This window comes from Lutra lutra, chromosome 8 (assembly GCF_902655055.1).
Source record: "Lutra lutra chromosome 8, mLutLut1.2, whole genome shotgun sequence".
Lineage (NCBI taxonomy): Eukaryota > Metazoa > Chordata > Mammalia > Carnivora > Mustelidae > Lutra > Lutra lutra.
In genome coordinates this window covers 141,809,559-141,824,308 of record NC_062285.1, presented here as the reverse complement: position 1 = coordinate 141,824,308, position 14,750 = coordinate 141,809,559, and the positions used below count along the sequence as shown (strand labels likewise).

At 55.4% G+C, this 14,750-nt stretch overlaps 1 protein-coding gene across 3 annotated transcripts in view; it reads right to left on the bottom strand.

Annotated features, from left to right (window-relative positions):
- Window positions 1–14,750, bottom strand: part of TBC1D22A (TBC1 domain family member 22A) — a 298,901-nt gene that overhangs the window by 200,243 nt on the left and 83,908 nt on the right. For all 3 annotated transcript variants that reach the window (XM_047740627.1, XM_047740628.1, XM_047740626.1), the window contains exons 5-7: window positions 14,556–14,626; window positions 3,980–4,108; window positions 253–315 (exon numbers count right to left, since the gene is read on the bottom strand). In XM_047740627.1, coding sequence (XP_047596583.1) covers window positions 253–315; window positions 3,980–4,108; window positions 14,556–14,626 — 263 coding nt within the window. The remainder of the gene's footprint in view (window positions 1–252; window positions 316–3,979; window positions 4,109–14,555; window positions 14,627–14,750) is intronic.

Here is a 14,750-nt window from a genome sequence, read left to right as displayed (position 1 = left end):
TCCAACCTGAGTGGGGTTCTCGGCCCTCGGTGGGGGTGAACACGAGCGCTCTCTACCTGCACACGCCCATGTCCTTTACACGCATCAATATTACACACAAAATATTTGAAGAACAACCAGCAATTCCTGTCCATGACTATGTCCCCACAGGCTACCCCCAAGCCCGCAGCAGGCACGCACCCCAACCGCCCCCCTAGCTCCGGGGGAGCCCACCACCCCAACAGAGGGACACGCCCAGATGCCGGCTCTCACCTCTGTCACTTTGGGTTGAAGAATCAGCGCTTCTGGACTCATGCGAGGGATGTCGATGTGGATCTGCAGATGCAGGAGGAAGATGCATCATTTTACAAGACAACAAACGTCCTTGCAAGCACGTGTCAGACCCGCAGTTAAAGCAACAGCAATGACTTCACTCCAGACTCTGGGCCGCTCCCACCCTGAGAACACGAGCTCGGCTGCAGACGTGGTGGCGGCTTCGACCAGAGTGGGGCTCCCCCGGTCCCAGCTGAAGGCTCGCCTGACGCTTCCCAACCAAACCGTGCCCTCGCGGTTAGGGAGCGAGCGGCCCGTAGCTCTTTAGCAACATGATCCACAGCAATTAGTAAACATTGATTTCCAGCCTCTGACACGGGAGCAAGTCAGGTGCATCGACAGCGTCCAAGTTCTCGGCGGTGACAGCTGCGTCTTGGCACCCAGGACGCATGCTTCTCCCCTTCACCCAGTCCCTGGGGATCCAGGGCACTCCCAGAGGAAGCACCTGAAACGCTAGTGTCCGCGGAGCCCGGCCTGACCCTGCCCTGCGCCACCGCGAAGAGCCCGGCTGCCCAGCAAGCACTGCGCGTGCCAGCAGCAACCCAGTTAGAGCGTCCAGGGCTTGAGTGGGCACCACGGGCTGCCTCCCGACCTCCCACATGAGTCTCTGCCCCCGGCCAACATGGTCACCACCCCCGCCGCCCAGGGAAAGGTCCAAAGAGGCTAAAGGAGGATGTGCACGTTTTCATGCCCAGAGGGAGTCTACGATGCTGGTCCATCCCCATCTCCGCATGAGGACCCCGCTACCCATGGCACCAGGATAGTGTCCTCACTCTGCCTTCCTAGCACTACAGCCCCGGCTACGTCACTGAGGCCCTTGGGCTCGGCGTCCTCGTCTAGAAGGTGCCGCCATACCCCAGAGGCTGACCCGTGAAGAGCACACAAGGCGAGGGGAGCCAAGGGAGCCCCACCCACTGCACCATGCTGCGGCATGGGGACTGCTTCCCCACTCACGGGCTCTGGCCTGGGGCTCTTCCCTCGGGCAGCCCCCAACCAGGGGAGAGAACCGGGAGGGAGCCGGGGGCCAGTGGACTCAGCATTCAGGGAGCACGGACCACGGGCAGCAACGAAGGGTGGTGGGAAGGACAGAGAGGCAAGGAGCCGGATGAGAGCAACCCGGGAAACCATCAGCCTCAAGCGCTCCAGGCAACACGGGGACAATCCAAGGAAGCAGAGACGTGCGTGCGACCTGCTGTGCGAAGGAGGCCTACGGCCAGCAGTGCCGGGAGGGGCGGGCGTCCCATCCAGACTAGGGACCGGAGCACGCCCACCAGATCTCACCCCTGCGCCAGGGTGTCCTCGAGAGCCACCGTCAGAACACTGCCCCCACGACATCACACTCAGGCACACGTCTGTCCCCTCGTATAGATGTAGCCAGTCATGTCTGCCGAGTAGCCAGGACAGCAGGCCCCACAGCTACCCCCGCCGTCGTCTGTGCCAGCAGGAGGGGACGCCCAACCTGAGAGGCGGCGCTGCACGAGGCTGGGCACAGGGGGCTCTGTGGGCCCCTCCAGGCCACCCGCTCCCCATGTACAGGACTGAGGTGTAGGGGAGGCCACGGCACTCTGCAGAACTCCCGGAGCAGGGAGGGCACAGAGGATGAACCTTGAACCTGATCAGCTCTGTGTGCTCTGGGCATTACGTCTTCCACCTGACACCTGAGCGCATGAACAGAGGACACAGAGGGACATAAAATGAGGCCGCAACCCCGTAGTCCTGCCGCCTCCTGGTAGTGCAAGAGGGCGAGGCAACCGTGAGGAGTGGGTGGCAGGGAGACAGCAGGTGCCCGAGCCCCAGACCAGACCAGGCTCTGCCGGGATGGAACAGCGTGTCTCAGACAGAAGCAGCAAAGACAGCGCCCACTGGGTCCAGCTCCAGGAGGCGGGTCTGTAAAGCCCGCGGGCCAACCAGACTGCCACCGGCTCCGCTGTTCTCAGTTATGTTAATGGGGAAACGTTTGGGGAATTCGCTATAATATGGAATCTTTTTATTAGCTATCAGAGTAACTGAATAAAGATGCATGTAACCCATTTTTAATTAACTTTCCCTTATGAAATTCATAATAGAATACAGCTTGGTAAATCTTATAGATAGATGCTGGTGTCGTCCTTTGGAAGTCTTTTTTTTTTTTTTAATGAAAATTCATGAGAAACGCATTCAAAACAATACCAAATTGGTCCATTCCCTAAAATCACTGAAGTGCAAAGATAAGCCAGGAAACCTAGTCTTTCCCTCACCAAATCCAAATGCAATCTCTCTCAAATCAGTTTCTCGTGCCCTGGGGGCCACTCAGGAGAGGCTGGGGCTGAGCCAGAGGGGCAGAGGGGCTCGAGGCAGGAGGGCACCGCCCCGGGAGGTGAGGGGGCAACAGAAGTGGGCTCCTGCCTGCCCTCTTCCTGGTCCTCACGTAAGCATGACGTCCTCCTCCTCCTCCCAAGCTCCACCGTACCCCATCTGTGCGGAAGACATTCCCCCAGAACCTGCACAACCGGAAGCAGCTCTGGTGACCAGTCAGAGGGAAGGCCTATCTTCAGACCTTCTGAAAGATCTATACCAAAATGACAAGGAGATGCGGCGAGCCGACATCTGAGGCAGAAAAATTTGGCAAGGCTCCCTCACCTAGAAGTAGGATTTCCACAAGGAAATATTAGGTACTGACACGGCTCAGGAAAGTCAGAAGTTGATTTCTGAAACCGGAGGCAGGGCTACCAGTTAAGAACTAGCTTTCTGGGGGCACCTGGGTGGCTCAGTCAGTTAAGTGTCTGCCTTCAGCTCAAGTCACGTTCCCAGGGTCCTGGGATGGAGCCCCACATTGGGCTCCCTGCTCAGTGGAAAGCCTGCTTCTCTGTCTCCCTCTGTCCCCTCCCACTATTTATACACACTCTCTTTGTCAAATGAATAAATAAAATCTTTCAAAAAAAACTACTTTTTGTTTAAATGCAGCACAAAAATAAATAAGAGAATGAATGAATGAATGCAGCACAAACCATTCTGAATTCTCACATATTACAAAGAGAGAGAATGACAAAGCCATCAAAGAGCTATTCTAATAGCAAATTCTGAATGTATTGTGAACTGTAAATCAATTTTAAGTACTTTTCCCATTATACACACCGTCTGTCAATGGACTGTTCAAGAAGCCATAATTATACCCATTTTGCATTAAACTAAACAGCAGAAACTATTAAGTGGCCACACGTGTTGCTATGGACTGAACCATGTGCCCTCGAATCCAGCTGACAAGCACAGATCTCACCCGCCTAAGCCCCATCTCTCAGTGCCTCTGGGGGCCCAGAGCCCACGAAGCCCACGGAGACTGCTCTGATCGACCCGAGCTTTCAGGCCGGTCAGCAGCTCATGGAGCCAAGAGGGGCCCCGCTCCCGAGCCAGGTCTCTGGGTCCTGGCGAGGGATGTCAGGCAAGTTTTATAACTCCAATTAAAAACACCCTTTTCCCTTTCGTAAAAGGAGCCAGAGATAAGCATAGCACTATCATGGTTATAGTAATACCACTATTAGAAGCACACCATTACTTATCTCAAGCTTAACCATCAGAAAACAATAACCTGTGACCCAAGTAGGGACATGCTAGAGAGAACACTCCCTCCTACCGATCGCCCCCAAGTTAAAGTTCTTCACACAACATGAGACACGGGAGAGGAGCCCACCTGCCTGTAGGTGTCCTGGTGAACGTCATCGTTCCGAGAGTCGTAATAGTGCTCAATAAAAGCAAAATATTCTTTCTGTTTTCTCTGGAGAGTGGCTGGTCTTCGGTCCACATTGGCAGGAAGGTAACCCTGGGTGAGAAAAGGGACAAAAACAAAAAGTACGCATGGTTAGTGCCGGATTTGCCGTTCTGACATGGGCTCTGAAACCGGACACGGGGGAGCAGGCGCGAGTTGTGAGAACAGAAACAGATGTCAAGGACATCAGCGAGCTGGCCTCCGAGGCTCGGACGCGCGCAGCCTGTGCCGGGCCAGCCACACCGGACTCGGCCACGGCGCGGGCGCCAGAGCGGAGCCCTCAGGCAGGCTGAGCGTTCCTGCTCCTCTGAAGCAGGACTGACATGAGCTCCAAATGCCTCGTGTGTCCCAAAGGATTCCGAGGTCTGCACGGTCTGATGCCAAGAGAACACACGTGTGCGTGTGCCTGCTCACACACACACACTCAGCAGAGGCCTGCGTGCACCTGTGTGTATGCAGTACACACACACACACATACACACACACACACACACACACGTACAGGTCGTCGCCTATGCAAGTGTTCTCCTCTATGCGAAGACCACTGGGCGCCCAGCAGCCCCAGCCCCAGTCCAGGAAGTAAACTCAAATCCGGACAGGCCAGGTGGCTCCGGGGGGACAGGAAGGGCCCAGACTCTGGGCCACACGCCCTGGTGTTTTATATGGTTTTTATTTCTTTGTTTCTCCCTCTTAAATCAACATTATTGACATAGCACATATAAAATGTGCCCCTTTTAAGTAAACAGTTCCGTGACCCCGGACGAGGGCTCAGAGCTGTGTACCTACTAGCCCAGTGAAACGACAGGGCATTTCTGTGACCCCAAACCCTTGCTGTGCCCACAGCCATCCACCCCCACACTCGCGAACAGAGAGCCCAGGGAGCACCGAGGCCTGGGCTAGAATGTCACGGACACAGAATCATCTGGGGGCCCACGCTCTGTCTCCACTCAGCCCATGGTCTGAGTTCATCTGAACGGAAGCGCGAGCCGGCAGCGACCCCTTTGGCTTACGGAGCAGTATTCCGCGGGACGGATGGGCACCCTGCCGGGCTGCTTCCTGGATGCTGAACGTCTGGGCTGGTGCTAGTTTGGGGCTATTATGAATAAGGCTTGTTATAAATATTCTCGTATGAGGTCTTCATGGCTACGCACTTGGATTTCTCGTGGTTCCACAGCTAGGAGTGGACTTTCTGGCTCACGTGCAGGCGCGTCTCACTTCCTAGGAAACTGCCAGATCTTCCGCAGAGCGAGCGTACGGTCTCCCGTTCCAGCTAACAGTGGAAGACAGCCTCCAGTGCTCCCCGCCCTCTCTGACACGGACTAGTGTCCTTCCTTGAATATCAGCCGTTCTGGGGGTGCGTGACTGGCTCAGTCAGCGGGGCATGGGACTCTCAGTCTCAAGGTTGTGAGCTTGCGCTCCATGTTGGGTACAATGATTACTTTAAAAAATAAAGGGACGCCTGGGTGGCTCTGTTGGTTAAGTGGCTGCCTTTGGCGCAGGTCACGATCCCAGCGTCCTGGGATCCGGTCCCGCATCGGGCTCCTTGCTCAGCAGGGAGCCTGCTTCTCCCTCTCTCTCTGCTGCCACTCTGCCTGCCTGTGCTCGCTCGCTCTCTCTCTCTCTGACAAATAAATAAATAAAAGCTTTTAAAAAAATAATAAAATAAAAATCTTTAGACAAATACCACATGATTCCAATCATAGGTAGAATTTAGGAAATAAAACAGATGAACACGAGAAGCGGGGAGGAAAAAAGAGGAAAGCAAACCATGAGTGACACTTAACGGGGGCGCTGGGTGGCTCAGGCACTTAAACATCAGCCTTCAGCCCAGGTCACAAGCCCAGGGTCCTGGGACTGAGCCCCGCGTCGGGCTCCCTGCTCCACGGGAAGCCTGCTTCCGCTCTGCCGCTTGCCGTGCTTATGTCCCTCACTGTGTCTTACTTGTCAAATAAGTACGTACGACTTAAAAAAACCTTCTAAAAAAAAGATCTCTTTAAAAAAAGAACCTTTAAAAAAACAGCATCAGCCTTTCCACTGAGTGGCTCTGACGGCATGTCCCTGCTTGGGAACGATGAGCGTCCCCCCCGCCACGCACACACACGCACGCACGCACACACACACGCACACGCACGCACCCGTCTGCCCCGCTGCTCTTCTTCAGTGAAGTGTCCGTTCAAATCTTCTGCCCATTTTCTAAATCAGGTTGTTTGTCCTTCTAGTGCGTTTTATGGCTCCATATTCTAGACACAATTTTTGTGCCTAGACACAGGAAATACACATGATGAGGATATTGTCCTAATCTGTGGCCTGTCTTTTTGTCTCAAAGAGCAGGAGCTTTAATTTCCATGATGTCCAACTTGTAAAGTTCTTCTTTTCTAGTTAGTGCTGCTTCTGTTCCGTGTAAGAAAGATTCCCTCCTTGTCTCTTCCCCAGATGTTTTACAGCTTGACCGGGGCACGTCCTGCTCATCCCTCGAGCATCTCCTCGACAGGATTTCTTCCGTTCTTCCGGAAGCTTGGCCAGACACGCGAGGCGGGTCGGTCACCCCGAGCTCCAGCAGCACCTGGCAAGAGACCCCCTCTGAGCCCGCCCCTCACTGCGCCCACCACATGACAGTCACTTTTTTTTTTAAAGATTTTATTTATTTATTTGACAGACACAGCTCACAAGTAGGCAGAGAGGCAGGCAGAGAGAGAGGGAGAAGCAGGCTCCCTGCTGAGCAGAGAGCCCGATGCAGGGCTCGATCCCAGGACCCCGGGACCATGACCTGAGCCGAAGGCAGAGGCTTTAACCCACTGAGCCACCCAGGCGCCCAATAGTCACATTTTTATTAAGCAAGTCCATGGATGAGCCATAAGGGAACGGATGAAGAAATATATCCTATATGGTACTTTCTGGCTTTTAAAATGTTCCCATATCAGGGGCGCCTGGGGGGCTCAGTCAGCTGAGCCTCTGACTCTTGATTTCCGCTCAGGGCATGACCTCAGGGTCCTGGGATCAAGCCCCGTGTCGGGCTCTGCACTCAGCAGGGAGTCTGCTTGAGCTCTCTCTCCCTCTCTCTCTGCCCCTCCCGCTCATGTCCACATGTGCTCTCTCTAATAAGTCAATAAATCTTTTAATAATAATACTAATAAAAGTGTAGGACAGAGACAAGTTGTGGCAGCCACCGTGACCACTCGGAGAAGCACAGGCTACAGGCGCACCATGAAGGGCTGAGCTCACAGCCGTGGCCGTGACGGTGACGTGGGCCTGAAACCAGCCATTTTTCAGCTGTGCGGGTGCCTCTGTTCCCCTTCTTTCCCGGAGGCGCCTCCATAACCATCTATTCTGTTCTCAGTTACACTCTCGCACACAATTGTTTTAACACATTTGGGTCACACCATTAAGCTTCTTCTTTATAAACAGATATGGAAACCAAACGTGTGTGTGCGCACACTCACCCAAAACGTGTGCGGCATCACTGCGAACTGACCCCAGCTCGAGGCCCCTTGGGAGCCTCCCAATCACTGTCCTTCAGCTCCTCCCTGGAGCCAGATCCCCGGCCGCTGACGCCATCTGCCTACTCTGAACGCCATATAAGCGGGATCGCTTTTTCTGTCTGGCTGCTTAAACTCAACATTACATTTGAAGAAGTCGCTCGTTTCTGCGACACATTAGGAGCAGCTCTGCGTGTTCCCAAGTACAAAACCCGCTCTACCATTGACAGACATTCGGGTCACTACCACTGTTATAAACACTCGGTTCCTGTCCTTCGTGGCCCGTGGTACGCATCTCATTAGATACATATCGAGGAGGAAGACCCCCAGCTGTGCCTCCCTTTCACAGACTCTCCTGCAGAATTTTCCAGAGTGACTGCACTCCCACGGGAAGTGCATGCAGGCACCCACCGTTCCCACCCTTGCCGACACTGGTGCCGTCAGTCTTCATCTTAGCCGTCCCAATGGGCCTGCGAGATCGTGGTTAGAAGGAGGCTTTAATCTGTAATTCCCAGAAGACTTGACAGGTGCCACTGCGTTTCCTCGTGGGTGAAATGCGTGTGCAAGCGTAGCCCTGTCCTCTATGAGGTCATCCCCTCGCCTGTGCTCATCTGAGTCTGTTGTACCGTCCGCATGTGGGTCCTCTGTGTCTCCTCCTCCCTCCTTGCCTTGCCGTCCTCCCCATTAATGAAGACAAGTTCCTAACCTTAATGGAGCCCCTTTTATTAATCCTTTATGATTAGTTTTTCTCATTCCTTTGTAAGAAAACTTCCTGTGTCCAACATTCGGTGTTCGCACATTTTCACCTTCAGACCATGCCCGGACCCCGTGGGTGAGCGGTGACCTCCTGTGCAGCCAGCACCCTGCCCGAGCGCCTCCACGATCAGGCCTCTGCAGCCAGCTCCATCCAGAACATGCGGCCGCATCACCCAACACAGGGCACTCGTTCTATCGGGTACCCAGCCCTGCCCCTGCTGGGGGACCGCCACTCCAGGGCCGGCGAGGCCTGACAGAGGACACAGCGTCATCACATCACAGACGCCTTCGGAGACCACTGGTTCGAGAACCACCGGGACCCACTGTGCCTACCTGACCTCGCCACTACCTCCGGTGCCCGTCATCTCCCGGAGAAACTCACATGCCCGTCCTGAAGTCGCCACGGCCACAGACTGAGGAGCCAGGCTGCTCGCCAGGCACCGGGCTGCACACGGCATGGCCTTCAGTCCCACTCGGGGGCCCACAGATGTTATTCCACTTAGAGAAAGGACAAGGCTCAGGGGTTTCGTCAGCAACCCGGGGTCACAGGGCCGGAGGACACAGCGCAGCCAGCCCTCCTCTGGGCACCTGGCTCAGTCCGCAGAAACTCAGGGAACAAGTCCCCGCCCTACGCAGTCATCCGCACACACCCCCGGTCAGAGCTCCATGCGAGTCCCAGGGCCCTCGCACCCTCACAGGCCGGGCTCGGCACCAGGAGGCGGCGATGCTGATTGTGGCCGCACAGGGAGCTCTGGAAGCGCCCACGGCTTTTGACTGTGGCCCTGCCCGGAGGCGGATGCCCTCCCCACGCTGGCACCAGCGGCTCTGGCTCCCAAGGTCAGGGCCTCTCTCTGAACTCCCGCTCCCTGGGCCTGGGGCTCAGAGGCAGCTGCTGGGTGCCAGCGGGCGTGGCTGAGCCGCTGAGACAGAACCCTGTGCGCCTCAGGCCGCAGCGGCAGAGTGGCCCCTGACCTTGGCAGCTGGCCCCGGCCCTCCTCCAGTCTCTGTGCAAGAGCCCGTGGTGGCCCTTCCCCGACAACAGTGCCTCCCCCACCCCCGCAACGTGGGAGCAGCTGAAGAGCGCAAGGCCACGGCGTGCGCGCGACGTCCCAGGAGCTCGGCTCCCAGCACCGCAGCTGCGCACAGGCACGGAGCAGGCCCCGTGCACGCCTCTCCCGGGGTGCACCAGCCTGGAGCGCACATCCCGCTGCACCTGCCCGCCCTCCACCGAGGCCCCACTCTGACCTCGGCAACCTCCCCCGGCTCCAGGAGCTTCTCCGCAGCTCTGATGCACGGGCTCGGCCGGCCCTGCCTCCGCCCACCAGACCTGGAGCTCCGAGCTCAGGAGGGCAGGAGATCCTGCCCTGCGCTCGTGCGGTCTCTGCCCCGTCGAGCCCCCCATGCTCAGAGTCCCGCGGGGCACAGCACGGATACTCGGTGCAGACTTGCCGTGCTGTGCAGTGGGACCACCATACCCAGGAGCGCCCCAGCCCTGGGGCCCCACAGAGGAAGAGGTCTGAGCTACTGTGCGACAAGTATCAGCACGCAGTTCTGGGCTGGCTTTGGATCAGTCTGGAGTCGGCCCTGGTGCTGGAGAACACAGCGGTGCAGAGGGAGAAACACAGAAGATACCCTGAGAAAGGTCACATGCCTGCGTCGAGCGCCCCGGGAAGCATGTCTAGGCTGCCTCGCGGCAAGGCCAGAGCAGTGGCAGGTGACGAGCGGGGACACGTGTGCGGCAGCAGCAGCAGCCAGTGGGGGCCCCTTCCACCCAGGGCTGTGGGGCAACGAAGGGTATGAGCCTGGGCCAGTGTGGGCGACCTTCCGCCCATCACACACGGTGCCACCACAGGCTTCTTAGTGACCGTGAACAAAGACTCACCCCTTCTCCCTACTCCCAGATTTTAACTTCACTTGTTAAAAAGAGAAATTGTAAAAGTCCAGGATGTCATAACAGGAACAGAGGCAATAAAAGCCCACACACACACACTCCTGATACCCCCATCCCTAAAGGAAAACACGGGTGTGCAAGTTGGGGCCTTTGGGTAATTAAGCCAGACTGGAAATTATGCGACTGAAACATATTCAAGTATGCAATGAATTTTAAATGACAGAACTACAGAAAACTTAACTGCCATATTAGCATGCTATAAAAACACTAATCATAAATGTAGAACAATAATACTTGCACACACTTTATCAAAATTGTTCCCGTGACTCACGCTTCGAGGGCCTCCCCCCGCGGGGTCAGGTGTGAACCCCCCTCGACACACCATGAGAAAACGGTGACGCCAGCACCTCACAGAGCACTCTTAACCATTCTGCTCACCAGCATAAATGTTACATTTAATTAGTTTTTGTTCAATGTTTCTGAAATAGTTATTTAAAAATGAGCCAAAAATGCGATTTTCTCCAGCACTCATTTCTGAGAAGTTACTGCCGTGCTTGCATGGAATTTAGATGTTGAATCGCATTAATGGTGGTTTAACGACACGTCCTGGACTAGAGTACATGTTAGTCCTCAGTAAATGACAAGAGCCACGTTTCCCATCCCTCTCCATTAAGGAGCATTTCCTACTCATCCATTAAGAACAGTGCCTTCGACAGACCACAGGATCGCGCTAAGGACGAACCGTGGACAGACGGGGGAAAAATCACCAGTTCGCCGGGTCCTGCGGCAGACGCCCTTCCAAGTGCAGCGTCAGTTGCCTTTTTCAACTGGACAAATGACAGATTCTCCTCGGTCCTGGGTTCAGGGTCCCAGAAGTGAAGGGCTGCGCCCAGCCACCCGCCCCACCCGTTCAGCGGAGCCTCTGGGACAGTACACGCTCGTCAAGCCAGACACCTCGGCCCAGGTGTACTGCCTTCAGTGGGTCCTGTCTCCTGGCTGGTCAGTGCACGCCCTGCCCTGCCCCACAAGGAACCTACATGTTCTAGAACAGCTGTCTCCAGCCCTAGGCACGCGTGAGAATCCCTGGGGACCCCAGAGATCAGTAGTTCCCCCAGCTCCCTAGACACCGACGTGCAACCAGAATGAAAACACTGCAGTCAAGAGGGCAGCCCAGAGCCCAAAACCACTTTGTCCTTGCTGCCGTCGCCCCCGCTCCTACCCAGCCGGGGGCAGGCTGCAATCGGCACAAAGCCTGATGCCTCAGTCTACCCCAAGGCTCCAACGTGCTCTGTGGGTCCAGACACCAAGATCTGCAAAAGTTCCCCAGGAGAGAGGAATATGAAGCCTCAGATTCCGAGAGTGACTGAGAGGTGACCGTAACTTGGGGGACCCTTCTCCACACCCCCATGACCCTGAAATACATGCTGGGTTTTCTCCCCACCATTTTCCAAGATCCTTTTGTAGCCCAGCACTTGCAAAGGGCCTGAGGCCAAGGGCAGATGCATGGCAAACACTCACCACTTCAGAAATAAGTGATTAGCATCCTTCACTGTGCTCCCCAAATCTTTCGTTACAGGAAACATGCTCAAGACGTCTGCTTGGAAATAACCAGGAGAGAAGCAGCAGCTAGAAGGTAGCTCCTGGGTCGGCATTAGGGGATAGGAGATGACAGTCCCCACCATTCTGACCTCCTCCTCCCAACTGGTCCATGCCCCTGTTTGACTCATACCCCTCAAGCTGGTGGGTTCCCTGCGCCTGAATGCCCAGAGCCCATCCTTAACCTCGGGGCATACAGCACCGTGCAGAATGACTGTGCACGGGCCTGTCTCCCTGGGCTGTCGGGGGGCACCTGAAGGCTCACCAGTGCAGGTCCAGAGCACGGTGGAGGCATGTGAGCACCCGCCCCTGAATGATGAGTGAGCACAGTGCCGAAGCAGCAGCCAGTTTCCTACTCCAGCAGCCTGAGTCCCACCCACCTGCCCCTCCTTCCCTGCCCGGGGTTTCCTTGTCCCAGCTGCCCAGCCCCTCCTTCCGACAGGCCCCTCCTGGTGCCAGACTGTGGTCACAATACCGACCCATCTGTTCCTGCAACTCTGCACTCAGAGATCCCCGCCTCTGCAGGGGTCCTGTGCGTGGGCACAGCCCAGTGCACAGCAAGCACTGGACAGATGCTCTGAGACAAGCAAAAAGGCCCAGGAAGAGCCCCAGGGCGAGCAGAGAGAGAGTTCTCCTGAGAGAACGGGCTCCTTCCCATGTGGTGAAACCCCAATCTGTCCTGGGGAGACAGATAAAGGCAGGAACCCCTTATCTTTCTGCAGGCCACAGAAGGAACAGCGACTTGGTCCTCTTTCCTTCTTTTCTCGCAGCACCAAACACAGTGCCAAAGACACAGAACGTGCTGGAGAAATGCTGATCAAACGAATGAAGGCACCAGCCAAAAGACCCTCCAAGAGGCTCCCGGCTCTCCCGCTCCAGAAACAGCCTCCTCGCCCCTCACTGAAGCCCTTCACGTCCTGACCTGCTCCTGTCCCTAGCTCCCCCACCCTCCCCCCCATCCAAGCAGGCTGCCTGCCGCCTGGAGGCCAGCTCACCCGGCTCCTGCCTGTCCAACCCCAGCCGCACCCCACAGGCTGAACGCCCTCCCCCATCTCCCCGACCCAACGACACCGACACATCCTTCGAGATGCTCCAGAAGCAGCCCACCTTCCCCGAGAAGCCTGGCCTGCCATCCACAGGAGTCTGCACTGCCCTGGAACCGTGACTCCCTTTCTTGGTGACGCCCTCCCTGCCCACGGGCCACTCTGGAAAGACGGTTTTTTTGCTCACGGACCCCAATACTTCTTTTTAACTCATCCATCAACCCAAGCCTAAAAGAGGTCCAGAACTGACAAGTTCATCTCTGTCCTTCCCGCTCCCCAGCCTCCCACCTTATAACACCTGCAGACCCCGGGAAGGGGAAGCCCAGCCTCAGAATGCACGCCCCTGCTCTGAGGCCACCCTTCCTCCCCTCCTGTGCCCCGTGCATCCCCACCCTGTCACCCAAGCCTGTCATCCCAGCCCCTACTGCAGCCCTGACCTGACCCAGCCCCTCTTAACAGGGAGGTCTGGGATCTGATTCCCCTCTGTCTCGGGGCAAGGGGCCCCTGCAGTTAACGGGTTACATGAATACATGTGCCTGAGATGCCCGGATATCCTTTCCCTTACATCCCCAACACTCCGGAGAGATGCTGCCCACCTGCACCCGCCCTCCCATTCAGGCCAACAGAGTGGAGCGTCCGTCTCCTCCCCCTTCCGCTCCCCTGCCTACTGAATCCCAGGTCGCGCGCTTGCCCAGCCGGCCACTGGGCATCGCACACAGGGCAGCTCAGGGACAATGCAGACAGACTGAGAACCGAAGGAAAGGAACGGGACAGAACCATTCGTGAAGGCTTCCCACCCAGAGGAAGCACAACCTGAACACACAAAAGTGCACTATAAGCTCTTAAACAAATTATCGTCAAAACTTCCTACAGCTCTACCAAAAAAGCTCGTAAGCTATCGTAGAGGACATTTGGAAAAGTAGATATGAATGCTTAAAATAACAGACACCAAACAGAAACATAAGCAATTGTAGCAGGTCTAATTTTAATTGCAAGAGAATATTTAATCAATAAATATTCACTGTTCAGAGGCATCTGCATTTAGGATTACGAGATACTAAGCTGCAAATTTATTAAGACTCATTAGCAAGAAAGTCTTTTAAACACTGGAAGTCAGACCCAATTCAGAGTAAACACTTAGAGTTCCCCACTGATTTAGCTCCAAAAATGATTTAAAAAAGGAAAGGGAAGAATGCTGTCAATAAACTACTCCCAAGTTTCAGCAGGGCCAAGCTCACTTCCAGTACTAACCCGAGTGAAGACCACGGCCACCCCAGCCACCCACCGGGCCTTCTCCAGCCGTCTCCACAGTTGGGCAGTTTAGAGCCGAGTAAGGAGCCGGAACCCCAGCCTCCATCATGGAAACACAGACACTTCTCCCCTTACATCCCTACTAAAGTACATTAAAAAAACAAAAAAATTGGTCAAACATATTGCACTGTGATGGATTCCTAAGAATTAAAAAAGTCTTCTAAGATGAATCCTTTCTCTATCACAGGTTTGAAAATATTACAAAGATTTTTAGAATAATAAAATCAGAGAAAAAGAATACAGCTGTCACAAATAATTACTTATCCTCATTTTCTGCCAGCCTTGTCAAACCAAGCCTGAAATGAAGCAAAGGATGGAAAATGTCACCCGAGCTCAGGCAAAGGCCCGGGTCCCTGCCACGAAGACGGGGTGAGGGTGAGAGCCACACCGGGGCCAGGCCGCGCCCTGGGAGGCCCCCGGACACTTACTGAGAGCAGCTTCCAGGTAATCGGACGAACCGGCTTCGGGATTCCGGACCAGCTCAACTTCCGTAATTCCTCTGCGGACAAGAAAGAGACAAAGAAAACAAGGTTTACGAACAGCAAACTCCCCACAAGGCTTGGACTCGCTCTGTCAGTGTTCCGGGGGCAGCAGGGGCCTCGTAAATGAAACCAGAGCGAGGC